Source organism: Ovis aries, chromosome 1 (assembly GCF_016772045.2).
Source record: "Ovis aries strain OAR_USU_Benz2616 breed Rambouillet chromosome 1, ARS-UI_Ramb_v3.0, whole genome shotgun sequence".
In the NCBI taxonomy this organism is placed as follows: Eukaryota; Metazoa; Chordata; class Mammalia; order Artiodactyla; family Bovidae; genus Ovis; species Ovis aries.
In genome coordinates, this window is record NC_056054.1 from 94882007 (window position 1) to 94904408 (window position 22402).

General features: G+C 35.7%; 1 protein-coding gene across 2 annotated transcripts in view; it reads left to right on the plus strand.

The window, feature by feature from the left end:
• Positions 1–22402, plus strand: part of MAN1A2 (mannosidase alpha class 1A member 2) — a 157992-nt gene that overhangs the window by 79289 nt on the left and 56301 nt on the right. For both annotated transcript variants that reach the window (XM_004002381.5, XM_042253114.1), the window contains 2 exons: positions 14341–14435; positions 21800–21923. In XM_004002381.5, coding sequence (XP_004002430.1) covers positions 14341–14435; positions 21800–21923 — 219 coding nt within the window. The remainder of the gene's footprint in view (positions 1–14340; positions 14436–21799; positions 21924–22402) is intronic.

Here is a 22402-nt window from a genome sequence, read left to right on the forward strand (position 1 = left end):
TGAGCGACTTCATTTCACTTCACTTTGGAAATTGAATGCAATTTATTTCTGTAAATTAAAAAAATAAAACACCCACAACTCTAAATTCTCCTTTTTGGAAGTCTTGGACTGAAATTCAGTTGGTTTGAAATAGAGACCATTATTTATGTTTTTAAGTACTCCTTGTTAAAGGTTGTATTTACTTATTAAGTATGTTTCAAGTACTCCTTGTTAAAGGTGATTTTTGGAAATGATGGTTCTGTACTTTGAGAAATTCTGACCCAGCTTTTAGAGTTTAGAGTTTCTCAAAGTACAGAACCATCATTTCCAAAAATCACCTTTAACAAGGAGTACTTGAAACATACTTAACAAGTACACCTCACTTTCATCAGTAAAATCATAGTAAGTTAATAGGATTTTTTTTGTCAGACTTATTGAAGTGTTACATAGACAGTAAAATTCACCCACTTTAGTGTATATTTATATGAATTTTGACAGTGCATACAGTCTAGTGAGTACAAGTAAGATATAGAGGAATTTATCATCCCATGAAGTTCCCTTTTACCATTATCACCAGCCGCTGGTAACAATTGATAGGTTTTCCATTCCTACAGGGGGGAATACTGGCTTCTTTCTGTAGTACAATGCATTTGAGATTTATTCATGTATTTAGTAGCCTTTTTTTTTTTTTTTACTGCTGTATATGGTATTGCATTGTGTAACTGTAAGGTAGTTTATCCATTCACCAGTGGATTTGTTTTTAGTTTTGGAATTTATGAATAGAGCCGCTATAAATATTTGCATTAGGTTTCTGTGGGATCATAAATTTTTCTGTCTCTTGGGTAAATATCTAGAAGTGGGATTGCTGGATCAAATGGTTAGTAAACTTTGGAAGAACCCACCAGATTCTTTTTCCAACAATTGTCTTCTGTCATGACTAGTACTTGCTATTGAGAGTTTCTTTATTGTTTTTAGCTGTAGGTGTGTAGTAGTATCTCATTATGGTCTTATTTTCCTTTTTTCTAATGACAGATCATGTTCTTTTTTAATTGTTCAGTCTTTGGCCATTAAATTTTGTTTTATTATTTTTGAATGGTCAGAGTTTTTTGTTTTGTTTTGTTTTGTTTTGTTTTTTTTTTAAATTTTATATTCTGTATATTCTGGATTTAGGACTTTATAACCTGTGTGTTTTCAAGTATTTTCTGTCTGTGGCTTTTCTGTGACTTAACAGTATCTTTTGAAGAACTGAAGTTGTCACATCTTGAATTAGTCCAGTTTATCAGTTTTATCTTTAATGGTTCATTTGATACTTTGTATTTGGTACAAAGTATTTGATACTTTGTTCAAGAAATGTTTGCCTAATTCAAGGTCACAAAAATTTTCTCTAATTTTCTTCTAAATACATTATAGTTTTACTTTATTATACTTTTAAATCTATAGTCCATTTTGAGTTAAATTTTACATGCTGTTGGGTAGAGATTGAGATTCATCTCTTTCCATATAGATATCCATTGCTAGAATTTGAAAATCCAGCCATTGTTGAAAAGACTAGCCTTTCTCTATTTAATTGACTTTGCACCTTTTTCGAAATTAACTGACTATATATGAAATCTATTGACCAAGTGTGGATGTACTTCTAGACTCTGCTCTGTTGATCTGTATGTCTGTCCTTTTGTCATTACCATTCTGTGTTCGTAATTATGAATTTATGGAATTGAAATCATGGTCTTTATGGTCTCATAATTAGGTTGTATGAATCCTACAACTTTGTTCCTTTTCAGCATTATTTTGGCTATTTTAGTTTTATTTTCTATATAAACTTTAGAATCAGTTTCCTGATTGCCACAAAATAATCTTGCTGGAATTTTGATTGGGATTATATTGAGTTTGTCAGTAAGTTTAAGGAAAATTGATATCTTCCAATGCATGAACGTAACATATCTCTACATTTATTTAGTTCTTTAATTTTGTTTGTTGGTGTGCCTAGATTTTATAGATCTTATATATATTTTGATGGGTTTATATTTCATGTTTCTTGATGCTGTTAAAAGTGGTACTTCATTTTTAAATTTTAATTGCTGATTGTACAATGTCAGTATATATAACTACAATTGATTTAAAACAGCTTTTAATAAAAGTTTAAGTTTGCAGCTGGCTCAGGACATTTTTTTCTTCTCTGGATAACTTTTCTGATGCTATCATTTTTTTTTAAAGTGGTAAAATGTACGTAATATAATAAAATAGCATTCACATTGTTGTGCACTGTGCAGTTGATTTTTACATTGATCTTGTGGCCTGAGATTATCCTATATTTACTAGTTAATTCTAGTCACTTTTAAATGGATTTTTAATAGGTTCTTTGGGGCTTCCTTGGTGGCTCAGCAGTAAAGAATCTGATTGCCAATGCAGGAGACGTGGGTTTGCTCCCTGAGTAAGTGGCAACCCACTCCAGTATTCTTGCCTGGGAAATCCTGTGGACAGAGGAACCTACAGTCCATGGTGTCGCAAAGAGTTGGACAAAACTTAGTGATCTTTTCCTTCCTTCCTTTCAGTAGATTCTTTGGGAATTTCTTTTTACAGAATCATGTCATCAGGGAACAGAGGTGTTTTATTTCTCTATATAGAAAACTGTTTTATTTGTGTAGTTCTTTTTTCTTTTCATTGCCTAGAACCTACACTAAATACAAAGCTAAATGGGAGTGAGGAGGGTGTATTCCTTGTCTGGTTCCTGATATGAGGGGAAGAGCATTTAGTTTTTCACCATTAAGCATAATGGGTTTTCTGGTAGATGCCCTTCATCATCTTGAAGAAATTCCCTGCCATTCCTTTTTGCTGAGATTTTAAAACTTATGAATAGGTATCGAATGTTGTCAAATGTTTTTGGCTTTTAATTAGATGATTATATGATGTTTCTTCTTTATTTGCTGATAATGTGAATTATACTAGTTGATTTTTGAAATCACCTTGCATTTTGTGGGAGAAATTCCACTTGGTCATGTTGTATTATCCTCTTTAAATATTGCTGGAATTGATTTGATGATGCATTGTTGAGAATTTTTTACGTATATGTTGGTATGAGATATTGATCTATAGTTTACATATCTTTTTGTGTATGTATGTGTTTCGTGTAAGAGTAATGGTGACGATGTGAAATGAGTTCAGGTGTTTCTTTCTACTGGAGAAGTTTGTGTATTGTTGTTGGTTAGTCTTTTAGTTTGTCTCTCAGTCTCTTAGTCTCATGGACTGTAGCCCACCAGGCTCCTTTGTCCAGGGTGGTTCCCAGGCGAGAATACTAGAGGGGGTTTCCATTTCCTGCTCCAGTGTTTGGTAGAACTTCCCAGTGAAACCAGGTGAGGTTGGAGTTTTTTGTTTTTTTCCCACTAAGTTTTACAATGTGTGTATTCTATTTCTTCAGTAGATACAGTACTATTCATGTTTTTTCTTCTTAGGTGGCTTTTGTAAGTTTGTGTGGCTTTTGTTGTTTATTTCAGGGAATGTGTTTCCGCTAAATTGTGGACATAATTTGTTATTACCCTTTTCATATCTGTAGGGTCTTTAGTAATGTTCCCTGTTTCATTTTCTCTTTGGTTGTCAGTCTGGCTACAAAGTGTATTAATATTATTTCAGGCTTCCCTGGTGGCTCAGGCAGTAAAGAATCTGCCTGCAATGCAGGAGACCAGGGTTCAGTCTCTGGGTTGGGAAGATCCCCTGGAAAAGGGAATGGCAACCCACTCCAGTATTCTTGCCTGGAAAATCTCATGGACAGAGGAGCCTGGTGGGCTACAGTCTATGGGGTTCTCATCTTCTCTTTGGCTGTCAGTCTGGCTACAAGTGTATTAATATTATTATTTCAGAGAATTAGTTTTTGTTTCATTGATTTTTCTCTACTTTTGTGTGTTCAGTTTTATTAATTTTTCTTATATCTTTACTTCTGCTTTCTTTGGGGTTAAGTTGCACCTTTTTCCCTATTCTCCCCACCGCCCCCCAGTTTCTTATGGTTGAAGCTTGTAAGATCATTAATCTGATACCTTTTTTTATTTTGTTTTTATCTTTTTACTGAAGTAGTGTTCACTTACAATATTCTGATAGTTTCAAATGTACACATAGTAATACAACATTTTTATAGCATATACTTCATCAAAGTTATTTTAAGATATTGACTATGTTCCCTGTGCTATACATTAAATCCTTGTAACTTAATTTTTTCCTAATAGTCTATAAGCGTTAATAATCAAAGATTTGCTTCTCAGCCTTGCTTTAGTTGCAGCCTATGAATTTTGATATGTTTTTGTTTTCCTTTTATTTAAAATATTTTCTCATTTCTCTTCCTTATTATTGGTGAGTTATTTAGAAGTATATTGTTAAATTTCCAGGTATTTGAGAATTTTCAACATATCTTTGTTATTGATTTCTAGTTTGTTTAATGGGCAATGAATAGAGAAAAAATCTATTGAGTTTGTTAAAGCTTGCTTCATGAGCCAAAATATGGTCTATCAAAAAAATATGTGCTTGAAAAGAAGTTTATTCTGTCGTGGTTGGGTTAAAACTTCAGTTAGGTCAAACTAGATAATTATGTTGCTCAGAACTTCTGTAAATTTACTAATTTTCTGTTTACTTGTTCTGTCGAATACTAAGTTGAGGAGTCTTGAAGTCTCTGACTAAAATTATGAATTTGTTTGTTTCTCATTCAGTCCTATCAGTTTTTACTTTATGTATTTTGGAGATCTGTTCTTAAGTGTGTACATATTTAGGATTGTTGTCTCCTTGGTGAATCTGGTTTTTCTATTGTTTTAGTTTTTATCCCTGTTCATATTCTTTCTATCTTTAGTTTGTCTGATTCTGTTATAGTTACTGTTTCTTTCAGGTAATGTCACGTGATATATCTTCTAACCTATGAGTGTGTTGGAGGCATTTTTCATCACTATTTTATCTTGATTTTTAAAATTATTATTTCTAATACTTCATTTGACCTTTACAGTTTTCATTTCTCTGCTAAAATTCCTCATTGTTTTTATGCATGTTTTCTACCTTATCTACTAGGTCTTTTAACATAGTAATTATAGTCATTTAAAATTATTTATGATTATTTCAACCTCATTGAGTCTGGGTTGTCAGTTGCTTTGTCTCTAGACAGTGGGTTAACTTTTCTACTTCATCATTTTACATTGAAAGCTGTGATCCATGTCTGTTCCAGGAGACAAACAATAAATCCTTGAGATCTGTTAATAATAAATAAAACATTAAATATAAGATTATTCTAATACTGGATAGATAATAAATCCCTATATCTCAAATAAGACAGAAAATTAACTATAATTTATAACATGCCAAAGTACCTTTATTATATTTAGGAAGAGTGTAACTAGAATAAAGAACATTTTGCATACATTCTATTAATATGTTCTCGTATAGTGAACCAAATGAGGGTTATATGCTATCCTAACAAAGTGTTCCTCTGTCCTATGATTTATTAATATTATAAATGTGAAACTTTATCATTTTATTTTCTCAGAACAAGACTTTATTTTAAATATTCACAAGTTTAAAAATCTTGATGATTTATTATGTTTACTTGATGTGCCTCAAATATATGACACTTCTTTAACAGTATTGTCTCTTCTCATTTTTTAATGGTTATCAAAGTGGCATCCTTTCCTGAGTAAGATAATAATGTAATTTATGAGGATAACAACGTCTGAAATCTGTCAGATAAAATAGAGAAATGGTTATGTAGAGTTTAATACATGTTTCACAGAATATAAAAACAAAATAAACAGCATCAACAGCCAAATTTTTCTTTACTAAAACACAAATGTGTACTTTGTTGTCTGCAGGTAAGGTCATTTCTGAAAAAGTTCAGGGATATTTTCTAAGACACAAAGAGGTCCCTTTTTTTGCCCTTAAGTTCTAAATAAAAAAAGAGAAACATTAGAGTGTTAATTTTTCTTGGTTTAAATGTTAGCCATCATTGTCCTTACTGCACTAATTTTCATTTTATTTTTGCTTTAGAAGTTACTGCAGTTTCCATTCAAAATTTGACCTCTGCATTTTCTCTAGATGTGTTGGTAGTTGGACAAAACATTCCACCAAGCTTTGGTATCCCATTTTAAATACACTCTCCAACATTTCCGCTTATATGTCTGACTTCATCTACATGTTTGTATACATTCTTACATGTTCAAAGTCACAGTAGTAATACCAATTCAAAATTGATTACCGTTACGATTACCGGTTTGATCAGAAGATAGAGTTTACCATATGATCATCCAGTAGATGCAGAAAAAGCAGTTGGTGAAATTCAGCATCCATTCATGACAGAAACTCTCACCAGAATGAGCATAGAGGGAGCATACCTCAACATAATAAAAGCCATTTATGGCAGATCTGCAGGCAACATAGTACTCAGTGAAAAAAACTGTAAGTTTTCCTACTAAATTCTGACACAAGACAAGGATGCCCACTCTTACCACCTCTGTTCCACATTGTATTGCAAGTCCTAGCTATAGCAGTCAGACAAGAAAAAGAAATAAAAGTTGTCTAAATTGGAAGGGAAGAAGTAGTAAAATTGTCATTATATGCAGATGGCATGATACTCTATCTAGAGAACCTTAAAGTATCCACACAAAGACTATTGGAACTAATAAATGAACTCAGCAAGGTATCAGGATACATGATTAATGTAAAGAAATCTGTTGCATTTCTTTACACTAACAGTGAAATATCAGAAAGTTAAAAGTCCTGTTTAAAATCTTGTCAGAAGACAGAGTTTAGAGCTACCAGAAATTTAGGCATAAAATCCAGGACAGAAGAGAGCCACAGAGAAGCCCCAAATTCTGCATGCACTAAACTGTGTGTTTAGACCACATTGTTTTATTTCCCTATGTGGTTTTAGAGCTATACCTTAATTTTTTGCCTGAAAAAGACTTTAACCTTCCACATTCTCTGCCTGGTAAAGCACTTAAAAAAGCTTGCGAGCTTAAACTTACAGATTTGTTTATGTTAAACTGTTCTATTGAAGTTAATTTATATACAATAAAATGCATCCAGTTTAAAAGTATAGTATATAATTATATTTAAATTTTGACAAATGTCTGATATACTTTTGGAGGGAATACAAATGATACAAACTTTTTGAAAAATAATTAAGCTTCTGTTAAATAAACATTTAAAATTCTGTGTCCCAATAATGCACTTTAAGAATCTTATTATCTGAAAGTAACAACATGGATACATAAGGTGGACTCAGAAGCATTCTTTCACAGCATTAATGTTCCTTACAAATTGTTCCAGTAAAAATAACTAGGAGATTTTATATAATGGATGATGAATACATAAAAGTTTTTTCTATAAATAAATGTTTTGGAAATCTTCATTTAAATGTTGAAACTTGTAAACATTTTCATTATCTTATTAGTCAAGAGTTGTAGTTGCAGAAAACAATGTATTTTATCTAGTGATTTATTAGAAGGTACTGACCAGCTAACAGAATCTTTGGGAGGGTCACAAAATCATCTACTTATAGCTTGAAAACATGCAGCCAGGAGAAATGCTCAAACATCAGTTCAGTTCAGTTCAGTTGCTCAGTCATGTCCAACTCTTTGTGACCCCATGGACTGTAGCACACCAGGCCTCACAGTCCATCACCAACTCCTGGAGTTTAGTCAAGCTCATGTCCATTGAGTCTGTGATGCCATCTAACCATTTTCATCCTCTGTCGTCCCGTTCTCCTCCCACCTTCAATCTTTCCCAAATCGGGGTCTTTTCAAACGAGTCAGTTCTTCACATCAAGTGGACAAAATATTGGAGTTTCAGCTTCAGCATCAGTCCTTCCAATGAATATTCAGGACTGATTTCCTTTAGGATGGACTGGTTGGATCTCCTTGCAGTCCAAGGGACTCTCAAGAGTCTTCTCCAACACCACAGTTCAAAAGCATAAACTCTTTGGTGCTCAGCTTTCTTTATAGTCCAACTCTCACATCCATACGTGACTACTGGAAAAACCATAGCTTTGACTAGACAGACATTTGTTGGCAAAGTTATGTCTCTGCTTTTAATATGCTGTCTAGGTTGGGCTTTTTCAAAGGAGCAAGCGTTTCTTAATTTCATGGCTACAGTCACCATCTGCAGTGACTTTGGAGCCCTTGAAAATACTGTTGCTATTTCCACTGTTTCCGCATCTATTTGCCATAGAGTGATGGGACCAGATGCCATGATCTTCGTTTTCTGAATGTTGGGTTTTAAGCCAACTTTTTCACTCTCCTCTTTGACTTTGATCAAGAGGCTTTTTAATTCTTCTTCGCTTTCTGCCATAAGGGTAGTGTCATCTGCATATCTGAGATTGATATTTCTCCTGGCAATCTTGATTCCAGCTTGTGCTTCATCCACCCCAGCATTTCTCATGATGTACTCTGCATAGAGGTTAAATAAGCAGGGTGACAGTACACAGCCTGGATGTACTCCTTTTGCTATTTGGAACCAGTCTGTTGTTCCATGTCCAGTTCTAATTGTTGCTTCCTGATCCGCATACAGATTTCTCAGGAGGCAGGTCAGGTGGTTTGGTATTCTCAACTCTAAGAATTTTCCAGTTTATGGTGATCCACACAGTCAAAGGCTTTGGCATATTCAATAAAGCAGAAGTAGATATTTTTTTTGAAATTCTCTTGCTCTTTTGATAGTCCAGCAGATGTTGGCAGTTTGATTTCTGGTTTCTCTGCCTTTTCTCAAACCAGATTGAACATCTGAAAGTTCACAGTTCATGTACTGTTGAAGCCTGGCTTGAAGAATTTTGAGCATTACTTTACTAACATGTGGTTAAAGCATCTGCCTGGAATGCGGGCGACCCGGGTTTGATCCCTGGGTCGGGAAGATCCCCTGGAGAAGGAAATGGCAACCCACTCCAGTATTCTTGCCTGAAGAATCCCATGGAGGGAGGAGCCTGGTAGGCTACAGTCCATGGGGTTGCAAAGAGTCGGACATGACTGAGGGACTTCACTTTCACTTTCTTTCACTTTACTAACGTGAGATTTCTTCTGAGGGATTCCTGCCCACAGTAGTAGATATGATGGTCATCTGAGTTAAACTCACCCATTCCAGTCCATTTTAGTTTGCTGATTCCTAGAATATCGACATTCACTCTTGCCATATCTGTTTGACCACTTCCAATTTGCCTTGATTCATGGACCTGACATTCCAGGTTCCTATGCAATATTGTTCTTTACAGCATAGGACTTTGTTTCTATCACCAGTCACATCAACAGGTGAGTATTGTTTTTGCTTTGGCTCCATCCCTTCATTCTTTCTGGAGTTATTTCTCCACTGATCTCCAGTAGCATATTGGGCACCTACTGACCTGAGGAGTTCCTCATTCAGTATCCTATTATTTTGCCTTTTCATACTGTTCATGGGGTTCTCAAGGCAAGAATACTGAAGTGGTTTGCCATTCCCTTCTCCAGTGGACCACATTCTGTCACATTCCAAAATGCAGTACTTGGATGCAATCTCAAAAACGACAGAATGATCTCTGTTCGTTTCCAAGGCAGACCATTCAGTATCACCATAATCCAAGTCTATGGCCCAGCCAGTAATGCTGAAGAAGCTGAAGTTGAATGGTTCTATGAAGACCTACAAGACCTTGTAGAACTAACACCCAAAAAAGATGTCCTTTTCATTATAGGGGACTGGAATGCAAAAGTCGGAAGTCAAGAAACACCTGGAGTAACAGGCAAATTTGGCCTTAGAATGTGGAATGAAGCAGGGCAAAGACCAATAGAGTTTTGCCAAGAAAATGCACTGGTCATAGCAAACACCCTCTTCCAACAACACAAGAGAAGACTCTACACATGGACATCACCAGATGCTCAACACCGAAATCAGATTGATTTTATTCTTTGCAGCCAAAGATAGAGAAGCTCTATACAGGCAGCAAAAACAAGACCAGGAGCTGACTGTGGCTCAGATCATGAACTCCTTATTGCCAAATTCAGACTGAAATTGAAGAAAGTAGGGAAAACTGCTAGACCATTCAGATATGACCTAAATCAAATCCCTTATGATTATACAGTGGAAGTGAGAAATAGATTTAAGGGCCTAGATCTGATAGATAGAGTGCCTAATGAACTACGGAATGAGGTTCGTGACATTGTACAGGAGACAGGGATCAAGACCATCTCCATCGAATAGAAATGCAAAAAAGCAAAATCGCTGTCTGAGGAGAACTTACAAATATCTGTGAAAAGAAGAGAAGTGAAAAGCAAAGGAGAAAAGGAAAGATATAAGCATCTGAATGCAGAGTTCCAAAGAACAGCAAGAAGAGATAAGAAAGCCTTCTTCAGCAATCAGTGCAAAGAAATCAAGAAAAACGACAGAATGGGAAAGACTAGAGATCTCTTCAGTTAAATTAGAGACACCAAGGGACCCCATGGACTGCAGCATGCCAGGCCTCCCTGTCCATCACCAACTCCCAGAGTTCACTCAGACTCACGTCCATCGAGTCAGTGATGCCATCCAGCCATTTCATCCCTCTGTCGTCCCCTTCTCCTCCTGCCCCCAGTCCCTCCCAGCATCAGTCTTTTCCAATGAGTCAACTCTTCTCATGAGGTGGCCAAAATACCTAAGTTTCAGCTTTAGCATCATTCCTTCCAGAGTCAGTAGGTGCCCAATATGCTACTGAAGATCAGTGGAGAAATAACTCCGCAAAGAATGAAGAGACGGAGCCAAAGCAAAAATAGCACCCACTTGTGGATGTGAATGGTGTTGAAAGTAAAGTCCGATGCTGTGAAGAGCAATATTGCATAGGAACCTGGAATGTTAGGTCCATGAATCAAGACAAATTAAAAGTAGTCAAACATGAGATGGCAAGAGTGAACATCGACATTTTAGGAATCAACGAACTAAAATGGACTAGAATGAATGAATTTAACTTAGATGACCATTATATCTATTATTGTGGGCAAGAATCCCTTAGAGGAAATGCAGTAGCCATCATAGTCAACAAAAGAGTCTGAAATGCAGTACTTGGATGCTTAAGCATATCTTGTGGCTTTTATGGTATGATCCAGACCCATTCCCTCCGTTGGCCACATGTTATCTTTGAAACTTGGGACTAGTCATTAGAACTTCTGTCAGAGCTACCATATCAGAATCAGGCATCTGTGCATGAAAGACCACTGCTTCAAGTTGTTTACTTCTTCCATCCAGATATTGCTTATTTATGTATACTTACCAATGCCTAGGCCTTATCTTGAAGTTTAGGTGGGGTGAAATCTGGGAAATGTTATGTATAGTTTTCCATCCTCTGCAGTGTATGAATTTTGCTTGAAAAGATATTTGAGTGAGTGTTGAATATTACTCCTTGGAAGGAAAGTTATGACCAACCTAGATAGCATATTTAAAAGAAGAGACATTACTTTGCCAACAAAGGTCCGTCTAGTCAAGGCTATGGTTTTTCCAGTGGTCATGTATGGATGTGAGAGTTGGACTGTGAAGAAAGCTGAGTGCCAAAGAATTGATGCTTTTGAGTTGTGGTGTTGGAGAAAACTCTTGAGAGTCCCTTGGACTGCAAGGAGATCCACCGAGTCCATCCTAAAGGAGATCAGTCCTGAGTGTTCATTGGAAGGACTGATGCTGAGGCTGAAACTCCAATACTTTGGCCACCTCATGCGAAAAGTTGATTCATTAGAAAAGGCTCTGATTCTGGGAGGGATTGGGGGCAGGAGGAGAAGGGGACGACAGAGGATGAGATGGCTGAATGGCATCACTGACTCGATGGACATGAGTTTGAGTAGACTCCAGGAGTTGGTGATGGACAGAGAGGCCTGGCATGCTGCGATTCATGGGGTCACAGAGTCGGACACGACTGAGCTACTGAACTGAACTGAACTGAATATTACCACATCATATTAAAAGAAATGAAAATAAAATTGACAGTGAAGTAGTCTTTTTCAACTCTCAGGTTAGCAGCAGTCAAAAGTTTGACAACTCTTATGTTCACAAAAATACAGAGAAACAGCAGGTCATAAATTCTGATAGAAATGGAAATATGTGAAATATGTGAACAAGTTGGCATTAACTATCGAAATTACAAATGAATGTATCCATGGCTTCAGTAATTCCACTCTTATAATTTATCTTATAGAGGTACATAGTTTTGGAAACATATGTCTATGAATAGAAGTCTGATTAAGTAAATTACAGTATTATCTATCCAAGGATAAATTCGATAGCCACTAGAGAGAAAGAGGTGGAATGATATGGAAAGATCTCCAATGTACAATAAGTGAAAGAAGCAAGTTAAGAATAGTGTATATGATATTCTTTGTTTGAGAGAGAGAGAAACAGAGGCAGAGGACTGTGTGTGTGAAAACTGTAATAGAATTTCTATTCTGAGAAATGGAAAATGAGGATTTGGTGTGACATGCTAGGAGTCATGTATACCTTGGAACTGATTTTAGCACAGAATATTTACTAGATACTTAAGGAATTAATATCTATTTGCATTGTAGAAGGAATTGTGTGATCAAGAGTTAGGACTAGAAAAGAGACTTACCTTTTACTTTGATACGTTTTAGATTTGTATTATTCTCTTGCATTGCATACTAGCTAATTTGTTTGAAATTAGCTGTTGCTGTTGTCTGCCAAAATGGTGTCAATATAGGAACTGTAAGGCTGTGGTATATTTATCATTAAAGATTTTGTATTAAGCCTTCTAGGTAAGGAATTTTTTTTCCTCAGTGACATTGGGATGGTGCTTTCATTGAGTTGTGTATTATTATTATTGGTACTATGTAAGTTAACTGACATAGGTAATTGAAAATTAGAAAATATGTCACTGTGTTACTAATTACATCTTGAAGTGAAATAAGAATACTTTCTGTTTAGAAAAAATCTTATGTTTGTAAGTTATTTTACTGTTTGGAATATTAGTTTTACATGTAAAAGATATGGTCAGCAAACACATGCCATTAGTGTTATTAGTTCTTAGTTAAGAACTTGGTCCCTTTGCCCTGCTGCTAAAGTGTGAGATAAAGAAGAAGTGCTATTCAATAATAACGTAATGTCTCTTTGTGCATGTTAGTCACTTAGTCGTGTCCGACTCTGTGACCCCATGGACTGTAGCCTGCCAGGTTTCTCTGTGGAATTTTCCAGGCAAAATATTAGAGTGGGTAGCCATTCCCTTCTCCAGGGGATCTTCCGAAACCCAGGGATCCAAACAGGATGTCTCTCATTGCAGGCAGTTTCTTCACCATCTGAGCCACAAGGGAAACCCTCAATTTCTCTTTACTAACTTATAACTGTTAGTAGTATTTATGTAGGTATTCAAGGAAGTGGTAAATTGTGGACGTATAAGAATATCTAGTTTGAAATTCTGCTAAAAATTTCTTATCATTTAAGAAACTTTTCAAAATATATTAATGTCATATTGCTTTGTATACTTGCACATACTCCTCTCTAGTTTATACCCCCAGTAATGTAGGTGTGTTTTAATATCATCTCAACTTAGGAATTTTATCTAGACCATGCTTTCAACTACTTACTTATTTGAAAAATCCAATAATATTTTATCAACAGTACTTGGCCACAGTGAAAAGATGGAGCCTTGCGTGTTGGATGATTTTGAGAGGGTAGCCTTGAGGCGTGTAGAAGAATATGCCGCTTTTCTTAGCAGGGTGTTTTGAGTCTCTAAGTCAGTAATCTCTAAAATGAGATACATGTTAAGAATATTAGAAATTATACTGTAAATGTATTGGTAATAGTACCTTGATTTTAAAAGTTTGAGAACCATTGATATTTCGGCAGCTTATATTGTTTTGTATACCAAAAAAAGCAGTAATTGGGACCAAGAGGTGAAGCATTTATAACTCATAAAATAAGCTTGGAATGTGAACATAAATATTTTCTTTTCATTTAATAATTATGGGTGAACCTTGATGGAGAATGTCAAGATATAAATGTGTAAGATTGAAACATGATTATAGTAATTCAAGGGCATTTATGAAATTCAGTTGCATCTCTTTCTTTTGTTTTAATATTTGTTCTGAGCTTGATACCATGGATGAATTTCATAGCCTAGTGTTTTCTCTCAGATTTTTTGCCAGCTGAAAATACAGATATTAACACCAAAACCAGTCCTTCCTTTTCAATTAATTATAGTTTCAGGCCATTTCACTTTCAGCTTTTTCTTCACTATCCATCCACTTTACAACAATTTTCTCTGATTGCTGGATATTCCATGGTACCAAGAGATGCCATTTTTCCCTCAGTACTTTCATATATCCAGTATATTTGGTATGCATTGTAGAAGAGATCAGGAAATTTTGACAGCAGTAATTTCATAATTTATGAATGTTTTTGTTTTTGTCTCAGATATTCAAGATTAAAGCAGTCCAGTTGGCTGAGAAACTCCTTCCTGCCTTTAACACACCTACGGGAATTCCTTGGGCAATGGTGAATCTGAAAAGGTAAATTCTATTTTTATATGGTTATTCTTGTTCTAAATATATTAGATTAACTGATTTTTTTGAGCCTTCACCATCCTTTTTAAGACTTAAAACTGTTTTTCTCTGTATGTATACAGAAGCATATTTCTTTAGATCATTGCCTGATTTTTAAAATACATTCTTTGCTTTGAAACAGTAAAACTATTATTTCACTTCTGCTGCTTGTTTCTGTAAGTCTAGATTTCTCTCCCACACCTTTATTGTTAACAATATAGTTGTTTCTTTAAGATTGCTTATTTATGTCTACTTAGTGCTGGAATGGATTCAAAGTGCTTTCCCTCTCTTCCTTTTTTGTATACTACTTATTTTTTTTCTAAGTCAGAATAGAACCCAACATACCTTAAAATCAGGGCTTCCTGTTGCTGAATGTCTTACTAATGATAAGGGAAGACATAGCTCATGACATTGACTGTAGGGTCCTTTTTATGATATCCAAATTATTGAAGTTCAAAGTGAAGCATGATTCTCTGACAGCTTTATTTGGGAAAATGAATCTATTTTAGTCATTTTTTTTTAATGGAGAACTTGATGAAGTTTTGATTTTCATCAAGAAATCATGATTTTATATCATGAAATCTAACTTTACTGTTCTTTGCTGTCATACACTATATATAATGTAAACTAACTCTTTGTGAGGAAAAAGCTAGCTAGAGTTCCATACCAGCCTCCACAAAAGGATATGGCCAAAGGTGTTAAGCACATACCTGTTCTCTTTTGTTCTTAGTTTCATTCCAGATTTTCTGGTGTTTCCTTCAGTAGCATTGTCAGTCATATAACTTTCTTATATGATTAGAATTTTAATTAAATTACAGTTTAACTTTGAGATGAAGAAATATGCAGGATATTATTATTATCTAGATAAACAGTAACCAAAAGTCCAGCATTGCAAAACTTCAAATTTAGATTGAGACAAAATAGTAGAAGAGTTTTCAAGGACCATGTCTTGAACATAAGCTTAATTTTCATACTGTATCTTTATATATTCATACAAAATACGTATTTTACTTGAGTTTATAGAGCATAGATGTATTTACCTATTTTTAAAGGTTTTTGCTTTTGTGTTTTGATTGAATTATACGTATCTCTCACGTAGACTTTATTCCAGTCTTGATGTCTGAAATCCAACCTATGTTAATAATCTAGCATTATTTATCTCTTGCAATATGATTAGCACACAGAAGCACATACATACATACGTACTGGTGGAGCTTTTAAAATTTTATATGATTTGTTTGGATACTTGTTTTTTTTTCTTATTCTTATTTTCTTTCTACTTCTTATTTTTCTCACTCAGTAAAATCTCACGGAAATACTCATCCAGGTCATGCCACAGAGCTTTAAATCAAACTTTGTGATAACTACAGAGTAGAAGATAGGATATACTGTAAATACATAGGTTATACCATGATTTATTTAATTATTCCATATCAGTGGTATTTGTTTCTTTCCATTATTTTGCTACCATAAAAGTTACAGTAGCATCCTGTTATATATTTCCTTCCCTTGTAGCTCACTCAATAAAAGATCTGCCTGCAATGCAGGAGACCCCGGGTTTGATCCCTTGGTCAGAAAGATCCCCTGGAGAAGAAAATGGCAACCCACTCTGGTATTCTTGCCTGGAGAATCCCATGGACAGAAGAGTCTGGCAGGCTATAGTCCATGGGGTCACAGAGTCGGACACGACTTAGTGACTAAACCACCACCATATATGTCCTTGTAGAGTGAGGAGGTTTTTCTGAAAATGATTCTTAAGAATATGATTGCTATATCAAAAGGCATATGTCTTTTTTTTTTTTTTTTTTGTAGGATAGATTTCCCAAGTGTGGAATTGCTGGATCAAAGGCTATATGTATTTTTGAGTTTAGTAGTTACTCCCCACATATTTTCCAAAAGGCTGTAATTCATCATATTTCCACCAGCAGTATGTGAGAGTACCAAAATGTCTATATGTTCTGTTTAATTTTCAAGAGAATAATGGCTATGAAATGTTACTATTGTTATTTTCATTTGTATTTTCTGCTTAGTGAGTTCAAGCACCTTTTCATAAATTTATTGGACATCTAGATATTTTTTTGTGAATTGTCTATTCCTAAGTGTTGATTGTGGAGAAGGCAATGGCAACCCACTCCAGTACTCTTGCCTGGAAAATCCCATGGACGGAGGAGCCTGGTAGGCTGCAGTCCATGGGGTCGCTAAGAGTCAGACATGACTGAGCGACTTCATTTTCACTTTTCACTTTCCTCTTTCATGCATCGGAGAAGGAAATGGCAACCCACTCCAGTGTTCTTGCCTGGAGAATCCCAAGGACGGGGGAGCCTGGTGGGCTGCCGTCTATGGGTTCGCACAGAGTCGGACATGACTGAAGCAACTTAGCAGCAGCAGCAGCAGCAAGTGTTGATTGAGTTGTGTTTTTCTAGTTAGCTTATAAAAGAGCCTTACAGATTATAGAGTTACTTTTCCCCCCTGTTCTACTGCTTGTTTGTTTTTTTTTAATAATTTGTCATCCTTAAGTTTTGATTTTTTATATATTCAAATATGTCTTTTATAACTTTGAGGTTTTCAATGTTGGTTAAAAAGATTATCTTCACCTGTATTTTATAGTCTCCTGGATTTCCGTAAAATGTTTTTATAATAAATATTTTTTTAAATTATCAATATCATGTTGGCTGTAGCTTTTTTTTTTATCAGTTGCCTTTAGCAGATTCAGGAAATTTTTTTTCCTCTAGATAAACTTAAAATAACTTAGAATAAAATTATTCAAAAACTCATTAGATACTATTCTTGCTAGGCTCTTTGTGAGGTGTTTTCACAATCTTAAATGTCTTTAATTTTCCTAACAGTCATGTGAACTAGTTATCATAAAACCTTGTATTATGGATGAGGAAACTGAGTCTCAGAGAAGGAAATCTTGCTCAAGGTTGTTCGGTTCGTTAACGGCAGGAGTAGGAGCCTATGTGCTACATCAGTATTAAGGTTGTGTCCTCACCTTCTACATGTACTTCAGCTTCTCTACCAAGTCATGTATTACTCTTTTCTGCATACATTTTAGTGGTAACTTTAAGATTCTTGTCTCTGAAAAGCTCATATTTATTCTGTATTTGTCATTCGACTCGCCTAATTTAATATTATTCTAGGTGATACAGAGTTTAAATTAAAATCAACTAGTTCCCTGGTGGCTCAGACAGTAAAGCTTCTGTCTACAATGCAGGAGACCCGGGTTCGATCCCTGGGTCGGAAAGATCTGCTGGAGAAGGCACTGGCAGCCCACTCCAGTACTATTGCCTGGAAAATCCCATGGACAGAGGAGCCTGGTAGGCTGCAGTCCATGGGGTCGGAAAGAGTCAGACACGACTGAGCGACTTCACTTTCACTTTCACTAGTGCTAGAAAAGCTGAAACCAAAAGTGTCCATCTTTCTATGAGAGAAAGATTTATATTTTTCATTTCCTCCTAAAAATAGAAAAGACCCTAGAGAATGGTTTTAGAGTTCTAGTGGGAATAACCATGACTTTCTTGAATAATGAATCTAGACTTCCAGTTCCAACCCTGAGGTAACTTATATCAGGTTAACTCTCCCATCAAAAGTAATCACAAAAGCCCAACAAAATTGTTTGAAGGGATTGGAGAACAATACCTAAGGGCGAACCCAAAGGGCCTACTTGAAGCTCATCACTGTAGAAAGCTGGCTTTTCCCCTAAGGGTATATTCTAAATTGAGTGTGATTGAGGCCAACCCTAAAACAGTACTCATGTAGAGCAAAGAAGACTGTGATCGGGTCTTGGAACTGCCAAAAGGGCTGAGATACAAGGGATGAGTATCTCAAATCAGGAAGGAATTGCAGAGGAAAAGCCCCAAAGTTTATCTACAGATTTTCCTCCTGTTGTTGGCTGATTGTGTACCTGCACGTGCATGGGACAAAGAAATAAACTAGAAAACAGCATTTGGAGGCTGAAGGGCAAAGGAGAAAATTTAACAGCTACTGGGTATTGGGAAAGTTGGCTTAAAGCTCAACATTCAGAAAACTAAGATCATGGCATCTGGTCCCATCACTTCATGGGAAATGATGGGGAAACAGTGGAAACAGTGTCAGACTATCTTTGGGGGCTCCAAAATCACTGCAGATGGTGACTGCAGCCATGAAATTAAAAGACGCTTACTCCTTGGAAGGAAAGTTATGACCAACCTAGACAGCATATTAAAAAGCAGAGATATTACTTTGCCAACAAACATCCGTCTAGTCAAGGCTATGGTTTTTCCAGTGGTCATGTATGGATGTGAGAGTTGGACTGTGAAGAAAGCTGAGCACCGAAGAATTGATGCTTTTGAACTGTGGTGCTGGAGAAGACTCTTGAGAGTCCCTTGGACTGCAAGGAGATCCACCGAGTCCATCCTAAATGAGATCAGTCCTGAGTGTTCATTGGAAGGACTGATGCTGAGGGTGAAACTACAGTGCTGTGGCCACCTCATGCGAAGAGTTGACTCATTGGAAAAGGCTCTGATGCTGGGAGGGACTGGGGGCAGGAGGAGAAGGGGACGACAGAGGATGAGATGGCTGGATGGCATCGCAGACTTGATGGATATGAGTTTGGGTGAACTCCAGGAGTTGGTGATGGACAGGGAGGCCTGGCGTGAATTGCAATTCATGGGGTCGCAAAGAATTGGACACAACTGAGCGACTGAACTGAACTGAACTGGTATTGTCTAAGGCTGCCTTAATGTCTAAGGCTGCCAAGGTGAAGGGCCCTGTGAGGTTGTATGTAAAAATATAAAAAAATGTTTTTAGAACTTAGAGTTTTGATAGTGCTTATATGCACTATGAATGAAACTTTGAGATAGAAAGTTTTTACATGGAAATGAGATTTTGTATTTATACTTGACTCCACTATAATCCATTCACATTGCTGATGCCTAGGTATTCTTTCCAAATGGTATGCTTTATCCTTTAAATATTATGTTACATTCATTAAAATTCTATATGATATTCCTTCATACTTAAATTTCACCATAGCCAACAGAATTTCTACACAGTCTAGATTATACCCAGCTCTCTAACCTCATCCTATATCATCATTTCTCCTTCCTGAGCTCCAGCCAAACTACATTGTAATTGTTGTTCAGCCAGCTCTTCGTGACCTCGTGCAGTGTAGCACGCCAGGCTCCTCTGTCCTCTATTATCTTCTGAAATTTGCTTAAATTTATGTCCATTGAGTTGGTGATGCTGTCTAACTATTTCAACCTCTGCCACCCACTTCTCCTTTTGCTTTATTTATTTTATTTATTTATTTATTTTTTTATTTATTTTTTTTTTCCTTTTTTTTTTTTTTCCTTTTGCTTTAAATATTTCCCAGAATCAGGGTCTTTTCCAGTGAGTTGGCTCTTTGCATTAGGTGGCCAAAGTATTGGAGCTTCAGTTTCAACAGTAGACTTTGCATTGAATAATCTAGCCACACTAACCAACTTTTTTCCTCAGGGCCATTCCAACTGCTCTTTCCTCTACTGAGAATTCTCTTCTTCCAGATCTACTCATCACTGGCTCCTCCTAATCATTCAGTTCTCAGTTTAAATTGTGTCATTTTAGAAACTCTTTGAACATTATACATAAAGTCTTTAAACTCATCCTCTATCACTAGTACTCAGTATTCAACTCAGTATTCTATGTTTAATTTTCTTCATAACAATTATCATTTGTTATGGGAACAGTAATGTTATATGTTAGAGAAGAGAGAAGTTGCTTAGTTGTATCTGACTCTTTGTGACCCCATGGGCTGTAGCCTACCAGGCTCCTACATCCATGGGATTTTCCAGGCAAGAATATTGGAGTGGGTTGCCATTTCCATCTCCAGGGGATCTTCCTGACCCAGGGATCAAACCCAGGTCTCCCACATTGCAGACAGACGTTTTACCCTCTGAGTTCACTGTTATATTTCCCAGATATGAGTAGGTACTTTATATTTGTGAAATGAATGACTGTCCTACACAGTTACTATATCCATATTTCTTCTTTGATTCTCATGTCTGGCTTTGAAAAAATCTGTTAGTGGTATTTGCCTTTCATACTTTCAAAAACAGTACAAAAATAGCACCAAAAAATTAAAGAACTTTAAGGTAGTGGTATCCTGATAGCTATTTCAATGTCTTCTCCACACGGATAAATACAACATAGTGTATTGAATTGCCAGTATACAAGTAGATATAAAGAAGAAAGTTTAACAACTACGTGGTACTGAGGAGACAGAGTTAGTATTTGAAGCTGCCATGGTGAAGGGCCCTTGGTAAACACCCCAGGCTTTCAGCTGAGATCCCATAGGGCCACTTCCTGGAAGTATAGGTAAAACTAGAATAGTTTTAACCCTTAACAAAGCTCAGAGCCAAGGTTATCTGCCTATACTCAATCTATGTTTCAGAGGAAGCTTAACCCTCTGGGAAAGAGGATAACATCCAAAGAGTCTGTACTTTTCATTTCTATAGTTTGGCTTCCAGTAAAAAATTTATAAGACACCCTGGGGGGGAAAAAAAAAGATATCCTAGAAATATATCTGCACAAATGAAGTGCACACAAGATTATTCACTATAAAAGTTTTCATAATAGCAAAATACTAGAAATGTGCCAGAGGACCAGTAATAGAGGATTGATTGAAGTATATCTATTTGTATAATATAGTAGTTTTCATACAGTATCAGCAGTGGAGGCAAGACAGTTCTTTCTCATGATACTGTCCTGTAACATCAGTGGTCCCAGCATAATAAATGTGAGTTGTACTTTCAAGGTTTGAAACTACTTAGAATGCCCTCACACATTTTTGTGTGAATGAGACATTTCAATTGAAAATTGTTAATGTCATGGAATTCTATGCATTTGTAAGTAAAAAATATAAGAAAGTTGTTTATAAACTTTGGAAAGCCTAATGAGGTACATCTTACCTCATTAAAATGTTACTTAAAATCTAACATACAGAGCAGTAAATACACTTTGCTGTATTTTAAGAAAGGAGGGAAAAGAAGAATATGTATTCGGACTGCTTATTTATGCATAGAAATTTCTATGCTAACATATAAGAAGCTAATGAATGATTATATTGTGGGCTTGTAAGGGGAAGAGAGATGAGAGTGGGGTGAAATACTTAACATAGACGTTTTACATTGTTTTGATTTTTAGGACATATGAATATTCTATTCAAAATAATTTTAAAATAGTAAGATTCTAGGTACAATAATCTATTGTGTTGCAATAATTTCTGAGAGAGTTATTTAAATGTTATATACTCATTGAAAAAGTGTTTTGGTCTTTTTCTAATTCTGTCTCCTTTTACCTTTTCTTTCATTCAGTGGAGTAGGACGAAACTGGGGCTGGGCATCTGCAGGTAGCAGCATTCTTGCTGAATTTGGCACACTACATATGGAGTTTGTCCACCTCAGCTACTTGACAGGAAACCCAATTTACTACAAAAAGGTTAGTATTCTTGCTTTCTTTTCTTGGTTATAAGAGAATCCTTTAGGTTTTACTCCAGAGATTTGATTAATGCTTAGAAAATATTTGCCTTTTTAAAAATTATATAAAGAAATGTATCTTATATTTAGAACAGATTTGATATATTTTCTCTTATCTGAGAAGATATAATCACTAGTAGGTTTTCAAGAAATTACATTATAGTCTCTATTTAGCATTGTGCTGAAGTTCCTAGTCAGTATGGTAAAATAAGACAAAGGGAACAAAAAGGTAGATTGAAAAGGAAGAAAGAAAACAGTAATTACTCACAGATTAAATGATTACCTAAAATATTAAGATAATCAGAGGAACCTTACGGGTTACAGCCCATAAGGTTGCAGGAGTCGGACACGACTGAGCAACTGAGACTTTCACTTTCACACTTAAATTATTAAACAAGAGCTTAATTTATATTTTGAATAAAAGATGAACATGATACGCTC